At 45.2% G+C, this 21,017-nt stretch overlaps 1 protein-coding gene across 4 annotated transcripts in view; it reads right to left on the bottom strand.

The window, feature by feature from the left end:
* Window positions 1–21,017, bottom strand: part of LOC144753169 (uncharacterized) — a 281,794-nt gene that overhangs the window by 70,183 nt on the left and 190,594 nt on the right. For all 4 annotated transcript variants that reach the window (XM_078640940.1, XM_078640936.1, XM_078640939.1 and 1 more), the window contains 2 exons: window positions 8,021–8,083; window positions 3,462–3,587 (listed from right to left, as the gene is read on the bottom strand). In XM_078640940.1, the coding sequence (XP_078497066.1) occupies window positions 3,584–3,587; window positions 8,021–8,083 (67 nt within the window). In that variant the 3' untranslated portion in view covers window positions 3,462–3,583. The remainder of the gene's footprint in view (window positions 1–3,461; window positions 3,588–8,020; window positions 8,084–21,017) is intronic.

Below are 21,017 nucleotides of genomic sequence, written 5' to 3'. Positions count from 1 at the left end.
GTTCCATCATCTTAGTTTTGGCAGAATTAGGCTCTTTGTGTCAGGGTTATGGCCCCTTTCCACAGGAAGTGGTCATATAGAGACTATTGACACTCTAAAGGTAATTAGCCCATTGGCTACTACCTGTCGCTCCCCGGTACGCCCCAAAATTGAGTATTCAGGTTGCAACCCTAACACCAGGAACTTAGATTTGTTGGATTAAGAAGAGAGGACAAAGAAAAAGCACAAGAAAAGTGAAAACTGAAGGCTGCTGTGGACTTTTGGTGCCAAATCATTGCTGCCTGCACCCAGTCTCAACGATTGTGTCCAGCGACTCGTCCTGCAGCTGTACAGCTTGTGTGCACCCCGTAAGATTGCCAGCTCTTTGCAAATTGCCAGCAATCTCCATTGGAGTAGAGGAGCTACTACCCTGCAGTCCAGAGGCACCAAACGCAAAGTTCAGTCTACTGCGTTGCCACTCCCCAGCAGGCCCGATGCAGCAACCCCCCAGTAAGAGGGCCCTGTGCTCCTGAAGGTCCGATCTGCCCACTCTCCCTCCACCCAGTGAGAGGACACCAGGACCAACCGGAGCTGCACAGGACCAATAACCAGGGTACTGGACCCCTTCCAACAAACAGAGTCCATGAGAGTCCAGTCCAGATTCCCACTGCACCGAGACTGCGCAGCTGTCAAGGGACGTCAGCACCGCAGAATCCCACTTCCTGAGTGGCCCAGCTGCCCTGATTTCTGCACCCTCAACCGGCGAGACCGACCACAGCAAGTCCCTAGGATGCACAGAGCCCAACGGACCTTTTCACTTTGCACTCGAGCGCCCCAGCCCGGGTGCCGACAAACCTGGTGTGCCCCCTTGTTCCTAGAACCTTTGTGACCCGAGCCCCCTGCTGGGAGCTCCTGGACTTCTCCTCAAGTCCCCCCTGCAGCCTGTTTCTAGGTGGCTCCCCTTCTGTCCACAAGTGCACTGTGCACAGCTATCAACCCAACCAGCACCTCTGTAACTGGATACCCCAGGGCAGGTAACGAGTAACTGCTAGTGGCACTTAAGACCTTGGCCCCCTATAAGCCTAAGTCCTGAAGGAGACCTACAGAGGCCAATTGCAAATAACTGTATGCGACATATGCCTTTTCTCCCATGAGGAAGCATTGCTGCATAAAGACGCATTGAATCAAACTATTTACTTACCTGTAAAAATTTACATAAAAATACAAGTTATTTTTTCAACTTAGCCTCGGATTTATTCTTAAGTTTGTGTCTCATTTACTGCCATTGTGAGTACAACAAATGCTTAGCACAACCCTCTGATACATCTAACTGCTCACCTACACTACCACAAAAGAGAGCATTTAGGTTATCATGTTTGCCTCTGTAAACCAATTAGGGTGTGTCTAGAGTCTTTACAAAGTGTACATCGTTTTGTGCCACTATATTAAGAGGCAGCTTCCTACAGTAACAAGCGACATAACGTGAAAAAAAGAGATGGCCAGGTATCAATATAGATTTATTTTAGATCATGCACCACTGTTTTTTTTGTTTTTTTTATTGAAACCTTTTTATTGGGTTTTGCATACTAAACAATAGTATTGTATGACTTTTTACATCTTATGGCAACAGTGCGAATTAAAAGAGTAATGTCAGTACATATAAGCATGAACACATCAGATGGAGTTGTGTGGGGCACACGTGGGCATGCAGAAGTACTTTGACTTTGGATGCTTAGTGCTCATGGCCTGCCTTAGCTGCCGACGACAGACCGTAACTGGTAGAGATCATGCACCACTGGTGATAAATTATAGTGGTGCTCCGCCCAGACCCCGGGTTCTCCTGTGGAGACTTTGCCCACAGGCTCTGCACAGTCCAATGTTTTGTATTAGAAATTGAGGAGGCAATGAGACATATTTTGACACTAATAGGGGCTTGACGACTACTAGAGATGGGTTCTTACAGACTCTCTACAGGACTAATATTGACGTTAAACCTATAGCCAATGTATTGGCAAGTAGACTCAAACATGTTATTGGGTTGTTAGTGGACGAAGACCAGCATGGCTTTATTCCGGAGACTAGCACATTGATGAACCTCAGATGGCTCATAAATGTCTTGCATACCCTCCCATGAAATGTAGATAGAGGGAGCCTTGATAGCACCGGATATCGAAAAAAAGCTTTTGATACTATTGGGTCACACATGTCCATGGTGATGCATGAGATTTGCTACAATTATTCAGGTCTGAGTGGAATTGCTATATAGTGAGCCCATGTCTAGAGAGAGATTCGGCTCATGGTATCCAAAAGTTGGGTGATGGAACGTGGCATTTTTCAGGGATGTTCCTCTTTACCCTTATTGTTCACCCTAGCTCTAGAATCTTTGGCGATTAAGCTTAAGGATGTGCTGCAGAATTGGGGATCAAGATTGAGATATAGTATCTATGTTCGCAGATGATACTCTGGTTTAGCTTAGATAACCCCATGCTTTTCTATGGATATTGTTGACAGAATTGGAGCGATTTGGGATGGCATCTGGTCTCAGAGTCAATCAGGATAAGCTGGTGACTTTCCATCCATTTGAATATTTTTATTTGGCATATTTAACCATAAAAAATAGCTAGCACTTTGCAAACAATTAAAACAAGATTTATCACAAAGGTTTTACCATTGGTGACTTTCCTCATGGGCAGGGTGGTAGGAGCCACACTCAAAAACCTACCAGATGTGGGTCTACAATGGGAAGTGAACATATTTAGATACTTAGATGAGCAGATAGCCCATACTCTGCATAAACAATATGCTTACAATATGGGTAGTGTCCTGCAAGGACTCCGAAATTACACCACCTTCTGAAACACTTTCCCCCTCTTCAGAATAGATCATATCACCCTTGCGAAGATGGGGTACTTGCCCTGCTGCGTATATTATTTATAATACAACATTTCCGATCCACATTTAGGGAATTAAATTAGATTTTGTTTCTTTGGTTTGGGCGGGAAAGAGAAGCTGGCTACGATTATCCGATTATCTGGTCTTGAATTAGATAGAGTGGAGGGTGGGCTAGGTCTCTCTGACCTGCAATTATATTACTGTCACAATCTGCACAACCTGTGCCCTCTGCACCCCTGGCACATTTCTCCCTTGAGTCATTACAGACCCCTTGCATCTCCACTGGCCATCTTTCTGCTTCCCATGGGTACTGCCACAATCATGCTAACCCCTTGGCCCTTCCTTCCACTACTCATGCATATTGCCATAACCATATTGACCCCCTAGCCCTTCCCTCCATTACCCGTGAGTCTTTCCAAAAGCACTCCAAAAGGCCTGCCTACGGGTCCTTCCCTACTTCCCTTTGCACATACCATTAGTCTCAAAATCTTGCCAGATTTGCAAATCTTGCAAGATCCAGCAGGTATTTTGGTCTCAGAGGTATAAATACTAGCATGTACCTAATTGCCTTTGCTTGGCTTCTTACCTACCTGGTTGGAAGCTCTCCAGTCCTGGTACTGCAAAGATTTCCTTCCTTGGCTCCAATGGGCGCCTGTTGCCTGCCGATCCAGTCATCCTTGGCGTCGTCTCCTCAGCATGAGCTTGGAGTCCATTACCTGGAAAAAAAGAAAATCTTAGAAACTTCTAGAACACTTTTAACCACGCCCATGCATCGAAGTTTGGCAACACATTATGAACAGTTTATGGACAATCTAGCAGATACGTTTAAGACTGCTACTGCTTGAACAGCCAGGTCTTGAGGAGTCTCCTGAAGGCCAGCAGGTCCTGGGTCTGTCGTAGGTGGATGGGGAGGGTGTTCCAGGTTTAAGCGGCGAGGTGGGAGAATGATCAGCCGCCGGCGGTCGCTCAGCGGATGCAGGAGACGGTGGTGAGGGCAAGGTCAGCGGAGTGAAGCTGGCGGTTCGGGGTGTAGAAGGTGAGTCGTTTGTTGAGGTATGCTGGTCCGATGTTGTGAAGAGCTTTGTGAGCGTGGGTGAGGAGCTTGAAGGTGATCTTCTTGTTGACGGGGAGCCAGTGCAGGTCTTTCAGGTGGGCTGAGATGTGGCTGTGGTGTGGGATGTCGAGGATGAGGCGTGCAGAGGCGTTCTGTATGCGTTGTAGTCGTTTCTGGTGTTTGTCTGAGGTTCCTGCTTAGAGGGCGTTGCCGTAGTCCATTCTGCTGATGACAAGGGCCTGGGTGACTGTCTTTCTGGTACCGGTGGGTATTCATCTGCAGATCTTGCGGAGCATGCGGAGGGTGTTGAAGCAGGAGGAGGAGATGGCGTTCACTTACTGGGTCATTGACAATGCGGAGTTCAGGATGACTCCCAGGTTGCGTGCGTGGTTAGTGTGTGTCGGTGCAGCTCCCAGTGCGGTCGGCCACCATGAGTCGTCCCAGGTGGAGGGGGAGGATCTGATGATGAGGACCTCCGTCTTGTCCGAGTTCAGTTTCAGGAGGCTGTTCGTCATCCATTCGGCGATGGCCTTCATTCCTTCGTGGAGGTTGGATTTGGCGGTGGTGGGGGCCTTAGTGAGGGAGAGGATCAGCTGGGTGTCGTCGGCTTATGAGACGATATTGAGGTCATGTGATCTGGTGATGTTGGCGAGCGGTGCCATGTAGATGTTGAAGAGTGTTGGGCTGAGGGACGATCCTTGGGGTATGCCGCAGATGATCTATGTGTCTTCAGAGCGGAAAGGGGGGAGGCGGACACTCTGGGTTCTGCCGGTGAGGAAGGAGGGGTCCAGTCCAGTGCTTTGTCACGGATCCCTGCGTTGTGCAGGCGTGTGCGGAGGGTGTGGTGGCAGACAGTGTCGAAGGCGGCTGAGAGGTTCAGGAGGATTAGGGCCGCGGTTTCTCCATTGTCCATCATGGCCCTGATGTCGTCGGTGGCGGATATGAGCATTGTTTCGGTGCTGTGGTTGCTGCAAAATCTGTATTGGGATGGGTCCAGGATGTTGTTCTTTTCGAGGAAGGAGGTCAGTTGCCTGTTGACAATCTTCTCGATGACTTTCGCCGGGAACGGAAGGAGGGAGATGGGCCGGAAGTTCTTGAGGTCCTTGGGGTCAGCTTTGGGTTTCTTGAGTAGGGCGTTGATCTCGGCGTGCTTCCAGCTCTCCAGGAAGGTCGCGGTCTTGAAGGAGCTGTTGATGATCTTGCGGAGATGGGGTGCAATGGTGGAGCTTGCTTTGTTGAAGATGTGGTGCGGGCAGGGGTCAGATGGAGAACTGAAGTGGATGGTGTTCATGATTTTGATGGTGTCTTCGTCGTTGACGCGGGTCCATGAGAGCAGGGGGTCGATGTGGCTGGGGTCGGTGAGTCTGAGGTCTCTGTGTCTGTCGGGGGGGCCTGGTTGCTGTAGATGTCGTGGATGTCTGCAATCTTGTGGTCGAAGAAGGTTCCTATGGAGTCGCAGAGGTCTTGTGATGGGGGGATGTCATTGGAGCTGGGGCTGGAGAGTTCCTTCACAATGTTGAAGAGCTATTTGCTGTTGTGTGCATTGCTGTCGATGCGTTCTTTGAAGGAGGTCCTTTTGCTGGTTTGGATGAGTTGGTGGTGTCTGCGGATGGCACTCTTGTAAGCTGTGTTGCTGTCCGGTGTCTGTTCGTGGTGCCACTTCTTCTCGAGCCTGCAGCAGGTCTGCTTGGATGCTTGGAGGTCGGCGGTGAACCAGATGGCTTTTCTGTTGGTGTGTCTGTTCGAGGGTTTCTTGATCAGAGCAAGAGTGTTGGCGCAGTCGTCGATCCATTGCCTGAGGTTGAGGGCAGCGGAGTCTGTGTCGGTAGTGTCCATTGGTGGGTTTTGGGCGAGGATGGTGACTAGCTGGTCTTCTGTGACTTTGCTCCAGCTGCGGTGGGGGGCCCGTTGTGTGCAGTGGTGCGTGGTAGGCTTCTCGAAGAAGAAGTGGTGGATGCAGCAGTGGTTGATCCAGTGGTGCCCGGTGGTGTGGCTGAAGGCGACGTGGTTTCTGGCTAATGGGGTCGAGCGGGTGTCCGGCGGAGTGGGTGGGAGTTGTGACGAGCTGTTTGAGTCCAAGGTTGGCGAGGTTGTTGAGCAGGGTGGTGGAGTTGCTGTTGTTGTTGTTCCCTAGGTGGAAGTTTAGGTCTCAGAGGTGGATGTAGTCTATGGACGCAAGGGCGTGCACACTGACAAAGTCGGCAATGGAGTCACGGAACTGCGGTAGGGGGCCTAGAGGTCTGTAGATGAGGGTTCCTCTGAGGGTGGTGTTGGGGTCGGTGTGGATCTGGAAGTGCATGTTTTCGGCAGTGATAAGTGGGTCATCAGTGCTGGTCGAGAGTAGAGGGGGAAGGGATGGTGGGGCCTGGGGTGGGGAGTTGAGGAGGGGGGGATGTTTGATTTTGTTAGGAGCTCAATAGGCCGGGTGCAGGAGAACCGGGTAGTAAGAAACGCAGCCCTGAGTACTGCCTGAGACGCAGTTATATGTGTGCCTTAATGCATCTATCAGCGACTAATGCTCTCCTGTCTAATGCCGCTCGACCTCCAGGGTGTGAGCTGAATGGCCGTGTAAGCCTTTTTTTTTCCCTTTAGGAGCCTGTATTACGCGACTGAAGGATGCTGGCCTGATCGGCGAATTGATTGTACACATAATGCTGCAATAAAAATATATTTAAAAAAAAACAATCAGTGCTGGTCGAGATTCTGAGGGTGTTTATGTGGACGATGGCGATTCCTCCTCCTGTTTCGTTGGTGCGGTCCCTGTGGGTGATCTTGTAGCCATCCGGGATGGCTATGGCGATGTCGGGTGCCGAGAAGGGGTTCATCCAGGTCTCTGTCAGGAAGGTGACGTCTGGGGAGGTGGAGTCGAGAAGGTCCCAGAGTTCGATGGCGTGTTTGAGGGCGGTGCGGGTGTTGAGCAGAAGGCATTGAAGGCTGTTGCGACCTACCCCAATGGGCGTGGTGGTGGCTTGTAGGCTGGTGTAGTTGCAGTTCTGGCAGGAGAAGGGTCCATGGGTGGCCCCGACACAGGTGTGTAATCCGCCGGCGTTGAGTGTGTGGAGGGTACTGGCGTCGTAGCAGAGTCGGGTGTTGTGGAGTTTGCGGGGGCCAGGGGTTCTGGTGCTGGGCGCGATCCAGGCGCGGATGGGTGCAAACAAGCTTGCCTTAGATGCGCCTTTGCCGCGCCAGCGGAGCGGCCGCACAGCGGCCGCCATAAGAGGGAGAGAAGGGAGGGAGGAGCAGCTGGGAGGTGGAGTCTATAACATATGTGGGGTTGCAGATCACTGCAGTAATTTAACAAATAACAAACCCAATTATATCCTGCTTTTAAGGCCCAGCTCAAAGGATCTGCTGTAATGGCATGAGACAGGCCTTCTCTGGCTTGGTAAATAAGCTACCGTTAAAATGGTAGTACTTGGAGGGAGGGATGAGTGTGGCGGGATATGGTAGGGTGGCATGGCCAAGATGTCCGAAAACAGGTGACTGTAAGTCATCACAATCCTACACAATCAGGACCTGATCTAGGTGGAAAATGTATACATTAGCTGCCCCTGAACTGCAGTGCAAGGGAGAAGATATTGAATAAGTTCTGGCAGTGATGATGACATGGGAAGCAGCGAGTGGGGCATGAGAGCCACAGCACACCTTTGCCAGAAAAAAACGGTGGATGCACGGAGGGAGCAGCTGGAAATAGTGCTGCTGTTGCAACAACTGCCCGCTTAGGTTGCATCAACTGCCCGCTTAGGTTGCATCTGCTGCTTGGTAGCCCTCCTTTATGGCTACTCCCATTCCAGATTCCCAAATTAAGGCCGCCTAACTGCGGAACAAATCATGCCCATGATTGTTTCTTCCAACCATCCCCCTAATTGAAGTACTAAAAGGAAGGTCACAGTCCCCTCTCACTTATAAAACAATGAACTCAAAATCATGCAAGGTCTCGCAATAGTTCAGTATTAGATGTGCTCTGGTAGGCATCTTGAGGGTGAGGGTAATAAACACCGCGCCCGAGCATGAGGCCTATGTTTGGCTTCCTTTCAAACTCCAGCGCTGTGTGTTCAAATGCAAAGCCACGAAAAGAACCCAAGACTCACTAACCTGTAGAATCTCCAGCTATTGTGACATGGCCACGCGGAGACATACTTGCGATCAGCAGCAACCCTAAGAGAAAACACACAAAAAGGAAAGAAAAAGTAAGAATCTGCGCAATGCCCTTAGAAGTGCAGCATGGCAATCCTTAGTAACACTTGTTCTAAGCCAAGACAACCTAGAGCAACTTTTGAGACACATACTGAACGCACAGAGTAGCATTTAAAAACAACAATAACCAATTTTGTTTAAAAGACATTAACTATTGCGGCATAAGGCTTGATTATTTGGCAAAGGCAGATTTCTTGAGAAAGAATAATAAGTGTTTATGAACTGCTAAAAAGAACTGATATGAATCAACCTAAGAGACTTTATAGAGAAATGCCACAGTTGGAATATCCCTTGAGACATTAATCGAGGAGCTGAAAAATGTATGTAAGAGTGACTGCATTTTCTGCTATTTAGAGTGTCTTCCTAAGAAGAAGGTACAACATGTTGTGTAGCAAAAGAAAACTCCTATCATTCATAATTGTCTCAGGCGATTGATAGTTCTTGTTTGTGATAATTACAGATATTTGTCAAAGTAAAGCACCTAGCTGATACGGAGGTTGCTTTGAGAAAAGACAAGTCTAAAAGTTTAGCAGCTGCGAAGTGTCATCCTTGAAGACCACTTAAAAAGCATCTTACCCTTCCCATCCCCCTTCCTTTCTAGGCAACTCAAAACTTTTAGACTGAATCGAGAGTTGTTCTGAAGAGCAGCGGACAGACCAGCATCGCCCCTGTGGACTCTCATGAATCTTCAGTTAAGTGGCATGTGTGACAGAAAGCCAAGATTTTTTTTGTAAAATATTACACCTGGGCGACATAGCGGTCTTTTGATTCAACTCATGTTTCATCGATTTCAAATCGGCATTCGATCTTGTAAATAGGAATCTTTTATGGAAAAAACGTGAGGTCTATGGAATTCCGGACTCGCTTCTAAACCTTATCCAATTATTATATTCTGAAAACTGGGTCAGGGTGAGGATTGGTGATGGCCGAACATTATCCAATAAAATACCGGTGACACGAGGATTAAAGCAGGGTTGTGTCCTTGCCCCACTACTTTTTAACCTATTTATAGCCGACCTCACCATTGCACTAAATGAAGGTAACTCACATCTACCGAGGCAGGAAAACATATGTCAAATTTGCTGTATGCGGATGACGTTGTGCTGCTGAGTCAGACCAAAGTGGGGCTGCAAAGACTAATTGATCGAACATCGAGATACGCAAAAGACAATCAAATGGTAATAAATGAGGCAAAGACAAAAATAATGGTAGTTACAAAGAACAGAAAAAAGAAAAACAAATGGATGTTGGAACAAACTCAGCTAGAGCAGGTTGATAATTATCGGTATCTCGGCGTCTTATTTAATGATAATGGAAGTTTTCTCCCACAGAGGAAAGATATCACTAGGAAAGCAAATAGTTTGGTGACTGCATTTAGAACCATACAAAAGAAGTTAACTACACTATCATATGGTCCCTTATTAAAGATCATATCTGCTAAATTACTACCAACTTTGACATATGGCTCCGAAATCTTAAATGGTAAAGATGCACAGATAATTAACAATGCAGTGGCGAAAACCTACAAGATATTATTCCACCTACCGGGTAATGCCTCGCAAGCACAGGTGAGGTTGGAGTTTGGGATAAACAATCAGCAATATGCCCGGAAAGGTCAAATTCTGAAAGTTTGGTATCTTATAAAAAATGACCTTGACAATCAATTATCTCGAACATTATGGCAAGAAGTAAAAGACAACCGGAAACTACAAGCTTGGGCATATTTAAATGAAGCAAAAGAAGAATTTGGAATAATACCAATTTGAGAAAACACAATTACCCAGGAAAGTTTTAAAAGAACAATTAATAAGTTGACTATCCATCTCTCATTGATAAAAGACAAAGAATTATTGGTAAAAAGAAGGCACACATGGCCAATTATAAATGGATACAAAAAAAAGCAAATCCCAAATTATCTGGAAACTCCTTGGTCACAGCAAAGCAAACAAACTTTTATAAGAGTACGTTTTGGTGTTTGGTCTGGTTTGTGTCGTCGGCCACTATGGAAGACTATTGAGGACAATACGATATGTAGGTTGTGTAAATGTGGTCAAGAAGAAATTTTACATCTGCTATGTCTGTGCCCTGCAATAGAGGTGGAAAGGAAAGTTATCCTTAAGAGATTATTTAATGCTCGAGGAGTAAGAACATGCAGACAAGCGTTAATGGCATGTCTAAACCTCGAATGATGTATTAATGAATTCTGCATTTGTAAAATTTGTATCTGTGATTGGCAAAAACATTAAGGAAAACATTATTTAGGTTTCTCCTTTTTAAATTATATAATACTAGAATAATTATGTGCATGGTGTTTTAAGCTTTTTACTGCCGATGATATTTTTTTTTTAAATGTATTTTTGTAAGATTTTATTTAATCAAACAAATAAACTTGACTATGACTATGATTCAACTCATACATGGGATTTGGCCAATCAATCCCAGGGGTATATGGTTTGGCACAGGCCTTAGCAAACATTCAAAATGAGGCTCAAGCGCCAAGGGAGGGAAATTTAGAACTACACAATGAGTTGTAAAGATAGAAAACTAGGTATGACCCATGGAATAGAGGACTGTTTAAGGAATACCGTCCCATTTTACAACCATTTGTTCCTATTTAAGTTGCTCCATGTTGAAATTACAACAGTTTGGAGAATCAAGTTATAACGTAGCACCAAAACATGCATCTTTAGGCACACAACCACTGAATGCCACGGTTACTACTCATCCCACTGACAGCCCTCAAGAGACAGCTCCAAGTATGACGTATTTTAGTCAGGGTCAAATCCAATTTCTGTGTAGTATTAAGGCTTTACCTAATGAAACAGCAAAAACAGTGTTTGGAATATCCTATCTTTGAAGTAGAGAGGCCAATTGGTCCATTTCCATGATTGAAAATAATAATCCAATATTATATGACCATAGGAAATTCAAGGAGGATATTAGAAAATTGTTTGCAAAGCCTGTGTTTATATAATATAGTGATAATGTGTTCCTGAATCTAAAACAAAGGTCCAAACACCTTTTAACCTATGTTATGACTTTTAATTGTTTGGTCACAGAAACTAATGACCTGAAGAAAAAAAAGAAGTATTTGTTTTTACAGGGCATTAAAAAGAATTCTGAAAGACTCCCTGTCTCATATTTTAGATTTATCACAGGCCTGCTCAGAATTTATTTCAATAGTAGTCAATTGGAGCACCGGTTAGGTTAGAAGAATGAAAAGGGGAGAGGCCTTGAGGTAATGCTGGAGTAGTATTATTAAAACCTGAAAGAAAAGAACTGGAGCACAAAGAACTGCCATTTGTGCAGGATGTAGAACTCATGCATATCAGGGCACTTCAAGGATCCCTAACTCCAGAACAAAAGGAACTAGGGCACAAACGAAATACCTATCTATATTGTGGTAAACCTGGGCATTTTGCAAAGGACTGCCTTACCAGACCCAATAATTCTGAGAAAGTGGCAGCTGCTACAAGAAGCAAGGAATTGAACCAGAAAAACTAGATAGCCCAACAAGGAAAGAGATCAATTTGTTGGGAGAAAAGAGAAGAACTATGATCTCACAATATTTGGCAAACACTTGTAGTAAAATCCCTCGTTACTTAACTATCACATCGCCAATAATAATCTCTACTCAACAGAGGAAAGTGATGTGTATGTTAATCAACTCTGAAGGTACATGAATTTTTTAGATGTCAGAAGCGGCACAGTTGGGAATACCTAGGATGACAAAGGTTGAGCTACAAAGTGTGAGAGACGTAGACAGGCCAGAATTATCCTCCTGATTGATTAGATTTAAAACACCACCACTTGTTGTGGCTTCTGAAAATGAGCACTCTGAGAAACTAGCTTTTGACGTGATTGATACTCCTGATTCTAGCCCAATTAGGAATGCTCCAGTTATAACATCATATTCCCAGAATTGAATAAGTACTCGGCAAAATCACCCTAGACTCTCACTATTGAGTTAACGTATATTATGAAGAAGTACTTGACTTAGTATCCCCCCAGAGTAGGCTGTAGTACAGGGAACCTGGGAGGGAAATTTATCTGAGGTCTACCAATATTTCTTAGATATGTTCAGTGCTAAAAAGGCTACACAACTGTCCCCCTCACAGAGCAATTGATTGCAGGATAGATTTAATTCCTTGGGCTCCTCTCCCTTGCAGTAGGGTTTATGCCACTACAGAACCAGAAACACAACAATTGAAAGCAATCAATATCCAGATGAACTCTTAGAGACTGGTTTTATCCATAATTCTACCTCTCCCCTGCCCTCCCATTTGTTTTGCGCTCCAAATTAAAATGGTGAGCTATGTGCCTGTATAGATTATCGGGCAGTGAACAAGGCCACAATAAAGAATTGTTCTTAATCCTGGTACAGTTGGACCATGTCTGAAACTCAACTATATATACTAAGTTAGATGTTGAGGGGGCTTACCACAGAAATGCAAAAAGGAAAGAATGCATCAGAATCCATGCAATCCCCTTATAATGCAGTACAGCAGGTGCCACAACAGGTTAGTACACTAATCCTGAGTAATATTGTTTCCAAGTCAAAACATCCCTTAGTAGCTTTTGCAAAATATAGTCAGAGCACAGCAGAGCTTTTAAAAACAAGAACAATTTTTCTAAAAAATATTTACTGGTATGCCATAAGGCTTGGTAAACAAAGGCCTCTTGAGAGAGAATGACAAGTGTTTACAAACTGGAAAAAAGAACTCAATATTAATCAACCCAAGAGGCTTTATAGACAAGTGCCACAATTGGATTAATCCTAGAGACATTAATCAAGCAGCTGCAGTGTGATGCAAGAGTGATTGTATATTCTCTTATTTAGAGTGTGTTCCCAAGAATAGGCTACAGCATATTGTGGAGCAAAAGGATACTAGCAAGTCATTCGTAATGGCGTCAAAGTAAAGCACACAGGTGAGATAGAGGCAAAACCGTCTGAGGTAAGACAAGTCTAAATGTTTGTCAGTTGACACACATGACTGTTGACACTTCAAAAGCATCTGTCTCTCCCCATTCCCTTGTGGGGCACCTATGAACTCAGAACTTTTAGATTAGGAGTGGGTGGACCCGCATCGCCCTTACAAAATCTCTAGGATTTTTAGGTGAGTGGCAAGTGTAACAGCACTAGGGCTGGACTTTGTCAATTACTGTGCTCCAGCTGCAAGGAAAGGAGATCACCTGGATCAGTGAGGGCAGGAGGAGTCTGGAGGGGCATCTGGGTGGTGGCTGCTGGCCTGTGAAGAGCAGGCTGGCACCTGGTGGTGGTGCCGTTAGCCTTTTGCAGATTTATCTCTTGCGACCAGTAAGACATCCTAAATAGGATCAACTTATTTAGATTACTTACCTAAACTGAGGTTGCTTGAATCAAAAGATCTGACCTACATTATGTTTATCCCTCATCACAAAGAGAGCCTACAGGAAGAAACAAAAGTATAATTCAGAAACAAAGAGATAGTCAGGCGGGTGGAGTTCCACTATCAGATTTTTGCCTGGCAGGATCATAATGAATTTTTCTCAGAGCCAACCCCTCCAACAAAATGGGTCCTCCATCAGGAGGTGTATCAATTTTGGTCCATAAACCTCTGGAGCCTGATGTGAGAGTCCATGCTAGTGGCGCTGGGGCCTATGTTTCTGTTAGCGGCAACATCCTCTGTATACGGAATAAAGATGCTGGCACTTATTATTGGTAAATTTATTACTAAACAGATAAAAAAGAAGACAGAAAACAATCTCTAGTCATATCTTAAAGTTAATCAAAGTCCTACGACAGCAGTATCTCGCAGAAATGTGGATCTTGGCGGGTGACTTCAATATGTTCCCGCTCAAAACCCGTGAACCATTCCCATGGCAACAAGAAGAGGACAACATATGGGGCATCCCGGAGATCGCTCTGGGTCATGTAAAGAAAGACAAAGTTGGCCAGAAGTTTGCCTCCTCTTTGAATGCTTTGGATCTTAGAACACTAAACAGAAGAGGGGATTTTCACCCTGCATTTCACGTGGGTAAGCAATTTCCAAGTGTGCCACATTCTGACGACCAACAATGCAAGGCTATCCTGTACGCTCCATAATGGTACTCCTAAACTGACACAACTTCAAACAATTGGTACAGAAGAGGGCACTTGGGGGCTTCGAAGAACAAAATGGTCAACAACTCCCTCTCCTTCGGCCCTGGTGGAGGTGGGAGAATCTCTGCAATTTGAGGCAAGTAATTCTCCGCCCTTAGCTGCGAACTGGCCAAAATGACTGGGAAAACTAACGGAAAGACTCACCAGTAAGGTCCAAAAGCCAGCCAGTGCTGATACCCAGAGGGTAGCTTGTAACCCAGCGCTGAGGGTCCTTAAACAAGAACTAAATAAACTCCGGAGGTTAGCACACAAAAGTGCTGATACTGCATCAGAAGTAGCCAAGATCCGGAATGCACGGAAGGCTTTTAGTTCAAAAGTCTGAGAAAGCACCCGAACCAATGAAGAACAAGCATGGGTGGAAATATATGAGGCCTTGAAAACAAAAAATCCAGCAACATTTTTGAATCTCATTAAGATGAGGTTGAGTAAAAACATTTGAAAAACCTCGTGTGCCATGCCGACCTCCAAGTGGTCAAAATACATTTTCAACCTGTATAACGCTGAGAAAAATAAGTGCGGGCACGATGATCCTGCGGGACAACAAATAGACTGCTCTCATTAAAGTCTGCTGCACTTGGGTGAAGCATTATCATCCCAAGAATAGATTAATCATACACTGGGATCTTTTTGAGCTGCTGGAGCCACGGCTACAGAAGAATGGGCATATTTGCTAAGTTCCCTCTTTAAAAATTGTTTGTGGGAGCACACAGTGCCTGACAGCTGAGGAGGTGCCATACTTAGTCCAAGTCATAAAAAAGGCACATGTGATGATCCATCCAACTTCCGGCTCATTGCCTTACTCGATGTGGAAGGTAAATGCTTTGCCAAAATCCTAATCAATGAGCTAGAGGAGAGGTTGAACACTAAGGCCCAAATACCCATCCCTCATTCTGGTTTTAGGTGCGGGTCTGGCACTGAACACAATTTGATGATCTTCTCTTCTTTGATCAAAGGTGCAAACAGCAAAAAAGCCCTTTGATCTATATCATCTTGATAGACTTAAAAACTGCATTTGATAAAGGGGATAGAGGGAGACTGTGGCAGAGGCTGTCCAGTTGGGGCATCCCGGATGATCTTTTAAGAGCCATTAGAAGCCTGTACACAGAAACCTGGGTAAAAGTAAAAGTTACATCTAATACAGTCACTACCCATAAAATCAAGACCACCTATGGAGTAAAACAAGGCTGTATCCTCACTTCACTATTGTTCAACCTATACTTGGTGGACATAAAAAAAACAAGCTGGGGTTGGCACGTGCTGTTCCACCCAAATTTGCCAGCTCCCATTTACAATGTCTGGTATACACGGATGACATTGTATCATCTGGTCACATCCCGGTAGGGCTGCAGCAATCACTGGCGGCCCTTGCTGTTTATTGTGCGGAATACAAACTTGAAGTTAATTATGCCAAAAAGAAAATCATGGCTTGCGGAGTAGGAAACAGACGTGAAACTTAATTCAATTTGTCAATGAATAACATCGCTCTAGAACAAGGGACAAGTCTTAAATATCTGGGCTTTTATTTAAACAAAGTAGGTCCCACTTCTCACATCTTTGTTACCTAAAGGACTCCTCCTTGTCAATGATAATGAGTTTTAAAAAATTGGCTTCCAAGATGAGTGGCCCGATCTATCGGTCATCTGTAAAGTAAATAATGACAAATTTATACTAACACTCATGTATGGTTCATTGATTTTTAAGGACCATATCTCGGGTTGGCTGGACAAAGTGTAATTAAGATGTACCAGATGTCTATTCAACCTCCCGGACGCAACCATCTCCATAGACTAAGCGGGAATTTGGTCTTTATAAGCAATCAATAATGTTTAAGGCTCAGTTTTTGGGATACTACGTGAAACTTAGAGCTGCATCTCCAGAGTCTCTGAAGGAACAGATAAGGTGAGGTATCCACGACAAAAAGTAATGTGGGAACCTTACCATAGGGAGGCCTTGGAAGCCCTTGAGGCACCTTATATCCTTGATCACAACTTAACTCCGAAGCTTACTGCAAAACTGTTGGTAAAAACGGGGAAGATACAATCCGGAATTGACAACAAACAAGAACTCTCTCGAAACGCCCATGCCAGTTTATGTGACTTACTGTACCGAGTGCCGGGGAAAGCAGTGTACTTAGCCTGCCCCATGAAACTGGCAATTAAAAAATATCTGCCGAGGCTGAAATGTGGTCTAATTCCTCTAAAAGGCTTTAAATAGGGGCGCTTAACCGGGTCTACGGAACAGCACTGCCGCTTTTGTAACTGTAAGAAGGAAAGTCTTTTCCACATAATATGCATGTGCCCAGTTTTGAAGAATTGAAGATGCTACTGGTTGAAACTCCTCTTTTGTAAACATGACATAAGACAATGCAACACGGCTGTCTCGGCATGTCTAAGTGGTGTGAACCGGAAGCTATCAGCTAGATGTATGAAATCTTCCAAAGAAGCGCTAAAGCTGAATCTACAGTCGGAGAGTTTTTAACTATCTTAACCGCCAAAGTGCCTAGCCCTTTCATCCATTTTTTGGGGACTACACTTGGTTCCTGGACTTCTTTTCTTTATTTTCAAACAGCTGTGCATACCATAGTCAAAAAGATTTGCCGTAGGAAGTTGCATCTGCATTACAGATGTTTTACGGCAGCTTTAGATCGACCACAATATCACTTCCTAGAGTTCACTACTTTGGTTTTTGAACAAGGTTTAATTGGCTGGGGCGGACATGGCTTGCCCTGCACTGAAGTCGATTAGTAGACGGTAGACCCCAGCCAAAATGAATTTCTTTTAGTAGGCTCTGTGGCATTCCATCCAAACTATGATGAAAATTATGTTGCTGCAATCGGACACGCTGCATTGATGCTGTTTGAGGGTTCTGCTCGGTGCATTTTAGCAATGATAATTTCTTTATTAAACATTTCCTCTCTACATATCTCTTGGTAGCCTACATAACTTCTGTGTAGTGTTTTGTAGTACGTTGTTATTTTCTCTTCATTTGATGGCTCTTTTAATCTCATATGGATATCATCGCAACTTGCCCATTAGTGGATCTGGGGCCATATGTATCATTCAAAATTGCGATCGCAAACGCCGAATTTGGCGTTTGCGAACGCAATATAGCTAAGTGGGATGTATGAAAGGAAAACAGCCTCGCAAAATATGGAATCGCAAAATTTGTGATTTGTTATTTTGCGATTGCATTTAAGGAATCGCAAATTGCGATTTCTTAAATGCTATGTAAGAGGCCCAGAAAAAGTGCAATTTGGCCTTAAGGAATCGCAAATTACCACCAACTTCAAGTTCAAAGAGCAATGTGGCACACATACATGCCCTTAGGGCATGTATGTGTGTCACATTTGCACACATGTACATTTCAGGGGTGCAACAGGGTGTCCTTTTGACACCATGGCACCCTTGAAATTGCATTCTCAATTTGCGAATCTCTAATTGCGAATCGCAAATTGAGAATGTCTTCCCATTCATTCCTATGGGCCTCTAGGCCCAAAGGAATGAATGGGGAGGTATTCCTTAATTGTGAATTGCAATTTGCCAATCGCAATTAAGGAATATGTATGATTTGCAAAATTATTTGCAAATCCTACATACATAGCATTTTGCTATTCTCAAATAGCGATTTGCAAAAAATAGCTATTTGAGAATCGCAAAACCAAAGTTTCATATATATGGCCCCTGGTTCCTTATAGAGTTGAGTGCTGCTATATGTATCGATTGATTAGGCTTTGACTTGTCGCTCAGTTTTTTTTTGTTTTAACCAGGTTGCTCTTTTTATATTCTGATAATTTTAAATAACTTGATACAATACGTTTTTTTGTCTATCTTTGCCAATACTACATTTTGGGGGTTGCCCAATCTGCCTGAGCCTTCCCAAACTACATGAGACTGGAAGGGTAAGAGGTGCCCTTCCCCCTCTGAAACTAGGAGAGGCTGCAGTGGCAAGGACTTTGACTGCTTGCTTTCCACAAAATTAAGTGAGTTTGGTGCTGGTGTGGGAGGGACGGCTGTGGCCTGCACAAAGAATCGTGAGGCAGAGTGGTCGAATGAGCTGCGCTCTAAAGGAGGAGCTGATAAACAGAGGAGGAGCTGTCTCCCCATGTTGGAGTTGTGCAAAACCCTCAGGGGAGCACCTGGGTCTGATGAGGTAGGAGGTGAGATGCTTGATTGTTGCCCATGGAGGGTGAACTGGGTATATGGTGAAGCAGCCTGATTTTCATGGAAGTATGCTCCCATCCTACATGATGGTTGCAACAGTAGAGGTGCATGTTGGCACCCCCGCAGTGGGTAAAAGTGGGTGAGCTGCAATGGCACTTGGATTAAATAATGGAGATTTTTACTGTTGGCCATTTCCCTTTGATGCTTCCCCACCCTTCAGACCCCACACAGCACTTTCTCTGTTAATTCCGCTCTACATATTGTTCATGCAACGAGGAAACAAGAAAAGCGTCCTTGCACACTGTGTAAAATCCACAGACTCTTGCCTGGCCTGGAGACTCAGGCGTGCTACATGGGCAGAGGTTCCTCACTTGATCATGAACTGAAGAGACTGCTATAATTGATAGCTAGGATGAAGTAAGGCATTATCGGTTTGTCTTTAACTCACTGAGGTCTCCAACGTAATACATTTGCCATTGGCCATGACAGGCTGCTACAATCCTCGCAGCAGATGAATATAGACCAGTACACTGGAGGACACCCTCACAAGGGGTTGGAAAGAGTATAGGAGATTGTGGAGTGGTGGACACCTAACGGGAACGTACATTTTATCACACTAAAGCAGTCTCATCACACACTGGAGTACAAAATTCATACCCTTGTAATCAAAGTCTCCCATTTGAGAGTGGACTTGGGGAAAATAAATGAGAAGCCTGACCAAATAGACGAAGGTGGCTATGATGTAAACAGAGGTGACACATATATATATAAAAAAGTGACACATATATATATATATATATATATAAAAAAAAGTGACTCTCACTCTGTCAAAGCTAAGTCTCTCTAGAAAATAGACTTGAAGATGCGTAGGAGAGCTCTCGCTGCAACAGCCTTTTATTTAAAGGTTCCCAGAATGAGTTGGAGGTAATGAACTGGACAATTTATTGAAAAGTGGATCAAAGGCGTCTTGCACCTCAGCAGTAATTGTGGTTGAAGGGGTCACAGAGCCCTGGTGCCAATTCTACCCCATGCACACAGCCCAGGGCACTAATTGTGAAAATCCTGAACTATAAGGACAGAGATGTCATTGCCCAGCTGGAGCCCTTGTTGGAGGAAATGTATAAACCGGTGTTGAAAGTGGGGGGAACTCCCAGGGTGGCTGTGAGAATCCCTCTTTGTGTCCTCTCTAAAGCCTAACAGGGACCCAACCCTACTAACCTCGTATCGGCTGATTACATTGCTGTCAGCAAACTGTAAGATCCTGAGCAAGATCTTAGCGGATTGCTTCACCCAGATTCTCCCAACACTAGTACATTCACACCAATGCGGCTTTGTGCCGGGCAACAATACCTCCCAAAATATCCACAGGCTGTTCCACGTTCAGGACCAGGTGCGGGGTCGTTTCCCCCACGCGGTATGCCTGGTCTTGTAAAAAGCCTTTGACACCCTGATATGGCTGTATCTCTTCTCAGTCCTGCAGCACGTGGGAGTGGGCCAGAGACAACTAGCATACACAAGACTACTATATACCAACCTTACTTCCCGCGTACGTCTAGGTCACTACATCTCAGTACCCTTCCAAGTGAAGTGTGGCACAAGGCAGTGGTGCCCACTCTCCCCCCTCCTCTTTGCCTTAGCAATGGAGCCCTTGGCAATCCGTCTACACCAGGAGTGGGAGAGCTAGGGAATCCCACTAGCTGGCATCACCCACAGCATGTCCCTATATGCAGATGACTTGCTACAATACGGGCGGGATGTGACAATGGATCTAGACCCCCTATGGGCCACATTTAGGGATTTCGCAGCTGCACCTGGATTGCAAGTAAACTGGGTGGAATCCACCATATACTACCTGAACGCAGATCTCCCCCCACGGGAGGTCCCGATAGGAAATATTAAGCACGCCTGGAGTGCCCAAGCCCCGCAATGCCTAGGCTTCTGACTCTATCATACCCCAGCTGACCTATATGAAGGCAACCACCGACGAGCACTGATAGCCATACGGAGCTCAGTGGGATTCTGGAAAACTCTACCCTTGGCCCCAATCGGCAGACTAGCCATAGCAAAGATGATCATAGTGCCTAGACTACTATACCATTTTGCTAACATACCACTCGTCCCCCCGGATCCTTTTTCCGAGAACTGGACTCCTTGCTCAGATCCCTCATACTGGGTAATGGTCGACATAGAGTAGCCCTCACAACTATGCACCTACCTATAGACCAAGGAGAACTAGGGGCTCCATCTTTTGAGGTGTATTTCCTGGCAGCACAACTCCAATGGTTATCCTGGTGGATGGCAGGACGACACCTGGAGGAAACCAGTTCTGAAACCGGCCCCTTGCCGGTACCGGCGATATGCCACTTACTGCTTCCAGGGAACTGCCCCAGCACAACGTATCCCATACAGGTAGAGATAGCCCGTAGGTGTATGATGAGAATCCACCGTATCTCCCGAGAGACCCCACTCTATATCCCCTTTACCTCTAGCTGGTCTACCCAGGGGTTCAGAATATTATACAACCCAACTCTTACAGACATGGACGGACCACTCGCTACTTGAGGTAGAGACTCTGTTCGCAGACGGACAACTT

The sequence above is a fragment of the Lissotriton helveticus genome, chromosome 5_1, assembly GCF_964261635.1.
Source record: "Lissotriton helveticus chromosome 5_1, aLisHel1.1, whole genome shotgun sequence".
In the NCBI taxonomy this organism is placed as follows: Eukaryota; Metazoa; Chordata; class Amphibia; order Caudata; family Salamandridae; genus Lissotriton; species Lissotriton helveticus.
This window is presented reverse-complemented; position numbering and strand designations above follow the sequence as displayed.